We start from the raw sequence: 8,643 nt of genomic DNA on the forward strand, positions 1-8,643 counted from the left end.
TAAGTTTATGGGGCTGTCACGTGATGAACGAACGACTCGGAAAAACCCGAAGACTCGAACCAGGTGAACTACTTGACTAATTCCAGTACAGACCTATAGGATGTTGCGCATGCGCGACTGAACGAATCACTCCCCGAGACGACTCGTTCTTCCCGAGTCACATTAAAGATTTGTTCAAAATGAACGAATCGTTGAAGAACGACCCAACACTATTTGGCATCCTTGGGCACATCTGTGAAAACTTTGCTGAGCAAATGTTTGGAACAAATGTCAGTAGGCGTCCCTTCACAAGAAAAAGCCTCTGAAATAAACTTGAAGCTAAAAGGTTCCATGATGAGAACAAACACACTGTTGATCCTGCCAAGACACCAAGGCATGGCATTGAAAATACAAATTAAATAAAAAAAATTATTTGCAAGAAATCAACCCTTCCACTTTACTTCTCAAACCTTATTTAAGTAATTACAAATGTGATTTGAGAGCTAAGGCAGAAGGGAAGATTTTCAGATAGGTCTGTTTCACAAAGATACTGAATGGCTTCAGATTACTTCGAATGTAGTGTACAAGTCACATAGACTTACTTAATATTTTTGTGGTGCTCCTAACAGCTCCTGCTATCCATTTTGCATGTGTACAGTAGATATAACAGCTTGGACATTTTGCTAACTACCTCTTTCTGTTTTCCACAGAATCTAGAAAATTACAGGATTTTGTAATGACATGAAGGTGAGTAAATGATGACACAATTTTAATATTTCCTCTAAAATTACTAGATTACCTAACGTTCATGTCTGAAGATGCATATAAAATCAGATTCTTTTTGCGATATGTGATCTCGAAGTGGTTCAGGATTCAGGAAACAAACAAATCAGCTCGGTCACACTTAATTTTAAGGTCCAATTTTCGCTATTAACAAACCATTAACTAAGACTTGCCTCAATAAACTTCTAATTTGCTGCTTATTAATAGTTAGTGAGGTAGTTAAGTTTGGGTATTGGATAGGATTAGGGATGTAGAATATGGTCATGCAGAATATGTGCTTTATAAGTACCTACAAACAGCCAGTATGATAATAATAGGCATGCTAATAAGCAACTAGTTAATAGTGAGAATTGGTCCCTATACGAAAGTGTTGCCATCATCTCTTACCGAACTGTCGTCCATGACTGGTGGCGGTGGCGGCTCATGGACAATCTGTTGACATTAGAATGAAAATAAATTCTTAACTTTAAACTTTTATATACACTGAATTATAGAAGTATATTTAATGCATCAATTATGCCTAGTAATGCACCGACCGTATAATGAGTTGTATGATCTCATGAATAATTATAACCACAGCTTTAATATATCACAATTTAATAATTATCTATTCATTATTACACCTTTAGAAACTATAATGCATTAAAACGTATGACAAACAACCAATCTACATTTTACGTTTGGTTACAATTATTTGTGAAAAGAAGTATATAATGAGCAGCTTTAAAATCCAATATTCATAAAGGCTTCAAGTAAAGTGTCATCAAAATCGTTGTTACAGCCCTTTGTCACAGGTATCATTTGTGAAGGAATGAAAATAAGATTCGAATGCAAAATATTATTTTAAATAAATGATTCCCTTTAATTCCATCTTACTTACTAGCAAGACTTTTACCATGGCTCAGAATTTCACATTCATTTGCACTTCAGAAAAGACATCACTGGGCTCAAAAACCACTTCTCTGCACCGTAATAACTGGATTTTGGGCTCCGGTTGGGGTAACTTTTGAAAAAGAAAGCTGAGATGAGGGACTTCAGTGCAAAACTTACCACTGTGCAACAGAAGGGCCAAAACCACCAGAGTGTCGCCATAGTGATCAGCAGCAGCAGTATCAGCAGCGCTATGGCCAAGAACGTTCCGTCGGTCTGATGGACAGAGCAGAGAAACAGATCCGGGGGAGGTTTATGGTCCAAAGGAAATAAACGTTGAATAATCTTCCTCGTGCCACACTCAAACCCTTCTGGATGGGGTTCCAATTAAAAATTTGCGGTGTAATATAGTTGAGGGACAGAATTTTAATAGGAATTGCTGCAAGGAGCTTTTAAAAACATTATCTTGATCTCGGTGTGAGTGACTACGCCAGGAACCCCTTAATAAGGCATCTTATATTGAGTGTATTTTCTTTATCTCGTCTGAAATCAAATATAGTATCTCTCGAAAGCTGTGAATAATGTTTCAAAGTCACATTTCAGCCCAAAATCAAAGGAAAGAAATATGAGTCTATATATTTATTGAACTGAAAATTAAGCCTATTTTTTGTTGCATTGACATCATTTTTATAATTGTTCATAATAGTAATTTATTATTACTGTAATGCAAAAAATAAGTAGTAATAATATTTAAATTGTAAATGATCACATCTTTATGATCATTTAAAAATCACTGCATTATAGAATATGAAAATCACCTTAAAAAATAAAAAGTCCAGATGCGTGCAAAAATCTTGCATGTTACAATTAAAAAACAAAAATATGTGTCCACACACACAGTTGCAAGAAAAAGTAATTGAACTATTTTCATTTTCCTGGTTTTCTGCTTAAATTGGTCATGAAATGTGATCTAACAGAATATTACTGAGCTGATAAAACACAAACAGTCATGATCTTTCATGTCTTTATTGAACACACCCATTAAACATACAAAGTGATGGTGGAAAAAGTAAGTGAAACCGTGCTTTAATAACTGGTTGAACCACCTTAGGCAGCAATGCCTCAAGCAAGCGCTTCCCGTAGCCGTGTATTAGACCTGCACAACGTCCAGGAGTAATTTTGGACCATTCTTCCTTACAGAACTGCTTCAGCTCACCCATATTCTTAGGGCGTCTGGTGTGAATGGCTCTCTTGAGGTCATTCCACAGCATATCTATTGGGTTGAAGTCTGGGCTTGACTGGGCCGCTCCAAAAGGTGGATTTTATGTCTCCGAAGCCATTCTGTAGTAGATTTACTTCGATCTTTAGGGTCATTATCCTGCTGCACCACCCAGCTTCTTCTGAGCTTCAACTTGCAGACAGCTACCTTGAGATTATCCTGTAGGATATCCTGATAAACTTGGGAATTCATTTTCCCCTCCACAGTGGCAAGCGGTCCAGGTCAAGAGGCAGCAAAGCAGCCCTTAAATCATAATGCTCCCTCCACCATACTTCACTGTTGGGATGATGTTTTCATGTTGGTACACTGTTTTCTTTTTACTCCATACATAGCGCTGCATGCTTTTCCCAAACAATTCTATTTGTCCACAAGACATTTTCCCAGTAGTGTTGTGGAGTGTCAAGGTGGTCTTTGGCTAACTTTAGGCGTGCTGCAATGTTTTGTTTAGAGAGCAGTGGCTTCTTTCTTTGTGTCCTTCCATGGATACCATGCCTGTTCAGTGTTTTTTGTATGGTTGACTCATGAACAGAGATGTTAACCAGCTTCAATGAATCCTTCAAGTCTTTAGTTGTTACTCTATGGTTCTTTTTCACTTCATTTAGCATTCTGCATTGTGCCTTTGGAGAGATGTTGGCTGGGCACTTACTTCAATGGAGAGTAGCCACAGAACCATATCATCTGCATTTTTAGTCAATTTGTCTATCTGTGGACTGATGAATATCTAAAGTCTTTGAGACTAATCTGTAACCCTTTGCAGCTACATGCACATCAACAACTCTTGATCGTAGGTCTTCTGAAATGTCTTTTTTGCGTGGCATGGCTCACGTCAGCTAATGCTGCTTGTGAATAGCACACTGACCACGCTGTTTGGGTATTTATATCAGTCAGTTTAGCCCCAAACAACACCTTTATTCTCGTTTCATTGATTGGACTCCTGGTTTGCTAACACCTGACTCCAATTGGCATTTAGTGACACCAGAAGCCTAGTGTTTCATTTACTTTTTCCACCATTACTTTGTATGTTTAATGACTGTGCTCAATAAAGACATGAACGATGATGATTGTTTGAGTTTTATTAGCTTAGAAATATTGTTTGTTTGTGACTTTGTCGGAAAACAAATCAAATTTCATGATAGTAATTACAGCAGGGTTCCTCAAATCTTGCCCTGGAGGGCCAATGCGCTTCAGGGTTTAACTCCAACCCTGATCAAACTCACCTACCTGTGATTTTCTAATGATCCTGAAGACATTGAAGATGGAGCTGAACTAGAGGTACTGCCCAGTGTAGTGGTACTAGCAGTGGCTCTGCCCAGTGTAACAGTGGGAGTGGGCTTGGCACTGCTGCCCTGCAGGGTTACTGTACTCACACAGCTGACAGTGGTGATGGTCACAGAACTGGAGATAAAACTCAGGCCGTTGTTCATACTGACATGAAGGGAGGCAGTCCTATGAACGAAAAAGAGACAGACAAATCTTGCTGACTTGATTTTATTTCAAATTGTTCAATTTTTTTTTGTTAATTTAGAAAATAAATACAAAAAAGTATGTATTCCAGTTGTGCTTAAATTACATATAAAGTATACTACCATTCATTAGCTTGTGGTCGCTAAGTAAATAAGTCTCTTAGGTTCACCAAGGCTATATTTATTTGATCAAAACCCAGTACAGTACAATACAGTAGAAGCAATAATACTGTGAAATTACAATTACAAATTAAAATAACTGTTTTTTTATTATGTTACAGGAAAGTTACATATGTAGTCTTGTTAAAAAAAGAATTTCATGGCATAACCAAATCTTCTTTTTTTCCTGTAGATTTTTTTTACATTCTTTAATTCAAAATGATGAGCATTTACAACAGTTATGATAATTACTTAACAATTATGAAGCATTTACAATTAGTTTAAATTGAAAGTGCTAAAATGCATGGGAGAAGAGTTACTTTCATAGAGACTATTTTGGGCGTCTTTCTGTCCTATATTTTAATTTGGTTCTTGGCTTGTGTGCTTCTCTTTCCATTCTAGCTTTATTTGCTTCAGCTGAAGAGAAAGTTTCCAGCAAGACTTACGTTCCCTCCTCCTTCAGTACCGGTGCTGGGCAGAGCAGGTACGTGTCTTCGACAACCAGAGGCCTCTTCACTGGAGAATAACAACACACAGAATAAGAAGCAGCTTGATAAATGTCCTCAGGGTTGATATCAGTAATTCGGTTTCATTTTACGAATTGTTTGTAAATAATTTAACAGCAGCTTAACCTATAAGCCAGTCTGAATCACCGTTACACATTTTCATTTCACCATGCACTATTTAAAAGTTTGGAGTCGGTAAGATTAATTTTTAAAAATAAATTATTACTTTTATTCAGCAAGGGCAAAATAAATTGATCAAAAGTTGAAGTAAAGACATCTATAATGTTACAAAATTGTCCTTTTCCAAATAAATGCTATTCTTTTGAGCTTTCATTTCATCAAAGAATCTTGAATGTATCATAGTTTCCACAAAAATAACCATCACAACTGTTTTCAGCACTGATAATAAGAAATGTTTCTTGAGCAGTAAATCAGCATATTCAAATAATTTCTGAATAATCATGTGACACTGAAGACTGGAGTAATGATGCTGAAATTCCTTGCCATCACAGGAATAAATTACATTTGAAAATATAGTAATATAGAAAATAGTATTTTTTTTTTTTACTGTATAATTCAATCAAATTAATGATTGTGACCTTGGTGAGCATGATAGACTATTTTCAAAAACAGAAAAAAATCTTACCAAACCCAAACTTATGAACAGCAGTGTAGTTTGCACCAAAAATATCAACATTTATTGCTGTCCGTAATAAACTAATGAATAATAACTAGATTTTCATTTTTTTTTGGGAGAATAATGGTGAGTATTTCTTGTTAAAGGAATAGAGTAAATAAAAATGTACTCACCCTTAGGTCATCCAAAATGTAGATTAGTTTGTTTTTCATCAGATTTGGAGAAATTTAGCATAACATCACTTGCTCACCAATGGATCCTCTGCAGTGAATGGGTGCCGTCAGAATGAGAGTCCAAACAGCTGATAAAAGCATCACAATAATCCACAAGTACAGTAATCCACACCACTCCAGTCCATTAATTAACATCTTATAAAATTAAAATCTCTTTGAAAAACAAATTAATCATTAAGACTTTTTAACTTAAAACCTTCATTTAAATCCAAAATCCACAATAAGTGGGAAACGTCCATCTCCTGTTTCACATCACATCAAAATCCACTGACATATTTGTTTAGAACTGTTTTGAACTGTTTTACTTGTAAAGTGATGTTTGATCTATGCTGGAGAAAGCAATATTATTGATTGAGGACTCACTTAAATTAAAGTAAAAAATGGCTTTGATGATTGATTTGTTTCTTACAAAGAAGCAGTTTTTCACTTCACAAGACATTAACTGGTGGACTGGTGTCATGTGCATTACTTGTGGATTATTGTGATGTTTTCATCAGACTCTCATTCTGACTTCACCCACTGCAGAGGATCCATCATATTTCTCCAACTGTGTTCAGATGAAGAAACAAATTCATTTACACCTCGTAAGGCCTTAAGAGTGAGCAAATATTCACAAATGTACATTTTTGGGTGAAATATTCCTTTGATGCAAGACTCAGTGCCATGATGCTAGAGTGTTCTGGGTGATTGCCAGGGTGTTACTATACAGCTCCTAGACTGTTTTGGGTGGTTGCTAGGTGGTTACTTACTGGCTCAAGTCAAGAGTCCACCCTCAAGCCTCTATGATATTTTGTTCTGCAGATATGACTCAAGTCCCACTTGTATTGTAAATCTATTGGATGTTTTTGATCATTTTCTTATAATAGTACACCTCTTCTCAATAAGCCACATGATTTGAGGTATTATTTAAACAGTGCAGGACAAGTTATGCGCTGAAGTTTGAAAAGCCCCTACACATGAGTAATGCTGATGCTTGCCTTAGCAATAACCACTAATAATTATTTTCAGAAGAAAAACACCGAAACTCTATTGCATATCTTTACCACTTTGGTTCAGCCTTAAACTAAAGGGCAGAATTTTTATTCTCTTGTCATTTTTCCACATGAAAAATGAGAAACTGGAAAAAGTTTGACTCCAAAGCCTATTTACCCTGGCCTAGACTCGTGCACACACACACACACACACACACACACACACACACACTGGTGAGATGGACTTTGCATTCCCCCATGCCATCTGATATTCTTTAAGTAAAACAGCGGCTGAGAGAGAAGGATAGATGCTCAGAGCTCAGAAATCATTAGGACATCAACACCGCAACAGACCAATTTCTAGCCATTCGCTTCCAAGATAAATCCAGCATTCCAAGCGCTGTGCGTTGAGCCATTCTATTAGTTACCCAATGTAATGGTTATGCAAGAGTCGCACGATGGGGAATAGAGTTTAGTGCTATAACCTAAAAGAACTGAAATTGTTCACCTAAATGTGAAAAAGAGCTTTGAAGGTGCTTTTCATGACATTGGTTAAAACTCTGCATTTGCTAATCAAACCTATACATATACAAAACAATTAAAAACCTCCAACATATTTGAACAAAAATCCTGGTAATATTTTCCATGGTGTGTTTTTTTTAATGGTGTGTGGATGTGTTTGTGCACATGTGGTTTATGTTGAAGTCAAGTCTTGTGATTTACAAGTGCTGCGGCCAACCTTTCTCGAGCGGCATGCTAGCTCATTGTTGAAAACACGACAGCCGTACTGACATTTGGATTCAATTGGCTTCTTTACCAGTACAAAAAACTGTCTGCATTGCCACATGAGCAATGCTACATTAGCCTGGCCTGGACTCACTTCTGTGATTTAACAACTTTCACTCTTGCTCCTTATCAAATGAGGAGATCGTTGTCGGTTGGCAGTTAATGCTAACACAGGTTAACCTATTATTAATTCAGCAGCACACAGCTGGCAGTGCAAGGAACAGAAATCGTTCTGTGCTGTTTTCACTTACTCACGGTGAGGGTGTTGTTGATACGGAAACTGCAAAGGATTCTGTTCACATCACGGGCGTGAAGAAATCCGTTCCCTCGAACTACCACCTCAAAAGATTCTGGAACAGAGGAAACACATTGTGTTTGATGTTAAATACATGTTGTGTCCTAAATATATTTAAAGGGGTCATTTATGCCCATTTTCCACAAGTTGATATGATTCTTTAGGGTCTTAATGAAAAGTCTATAACATAGTTTGGTTAAAATTTCTCAATGTCAAAAACAGATCTTTTCAGAACAAGCGGTTTTGTAGCATTTTCCTTTAAATGTTAATGAGCTCTGCTGACCCCGCCCCTCTCTTCCGAGCTGCTCTCTGAGGGACTGTTTACTTTAGACACACTCATCCTGAAACTTGCTAATTAGCACATTATTATGAAAGGCGATTTGCAAAGATTCATTAAAAAACCTTATACTCACTTCATCTGTAGGTTAAGCTGGATCACAAATGATTTGCATGAACATAGACGCATTTAGGTAGATCGGGGGCACATTCCCATCAAAAACAAACATAATCCACTGCGTCTTCAGCGGCTCAGATGTTGGGAGTAAATGACGACTGCTATATTCATTATTACATCCAACAACAGAACACCTCAATCGCTTAGGAGTCATTCTTATCTACATCTGCTCTGGCGGTGAAACAATGGTGGACTGATGACAGCTCACTCAGGGCGGAGCTAAGGTAA

General features: G+C 37.0%; 1 protein-coding gene across 1 annotated transcript in view; it reads right to left on the minus strand.

Annotated features, from left to right (window-relative positions):
- Positions 1–8,643, minus strand: part of LOC107758676 (anthrax toxin receptor 1-like) — a 23,729-nt gene that overhangs the window by 7,693 nt on the left and 7,393 nt on the right. Inside the window, exons 10-14 of the mRNA XM_016576478.1 lie at positions 7,918–8,016; positions 4,980–5,049; positions 4,279–4,357; positions 1,813–1,908; positions 1,150–1,194 (exon numbers count right to left, since the gene is read on the minus strand). Of these exons, the coding sequence (XP_016431964.1) occupies positions 1,150–1,194; positions 1,813–1,908; positions 4,279–4,357; positions 4,980–5,049; positions 7,918–8,016 (389 nt within the window). The remainder of the gene's footprint in view (positions 1–1,149; positions 1,195–1,812; positions 1,909–4,278; positions 4,358–4,979; positions 5,050–7,917; positions 8,017–8,643) is intronic.

This window comes from Sinocyclocheilus rhinocerous, unplaced genomic scaffold (assembly GCF_001515625.1).
Source record: "Sinocyclocheilus rhinocerous isolate Xijiao unplaced genomic scaffold, SAMN03320098_v1.1 scaffold623, whole genome shotgun sequence".
Taxonomy (NCBI): domain Eukaryota; kingdom Metazoa; phylum Chordata; class Actinopteri; order Cypriniformes; family Cyprinidae; genus Sinocyclocheilus; species Sinocyclocheilus rhinocerous.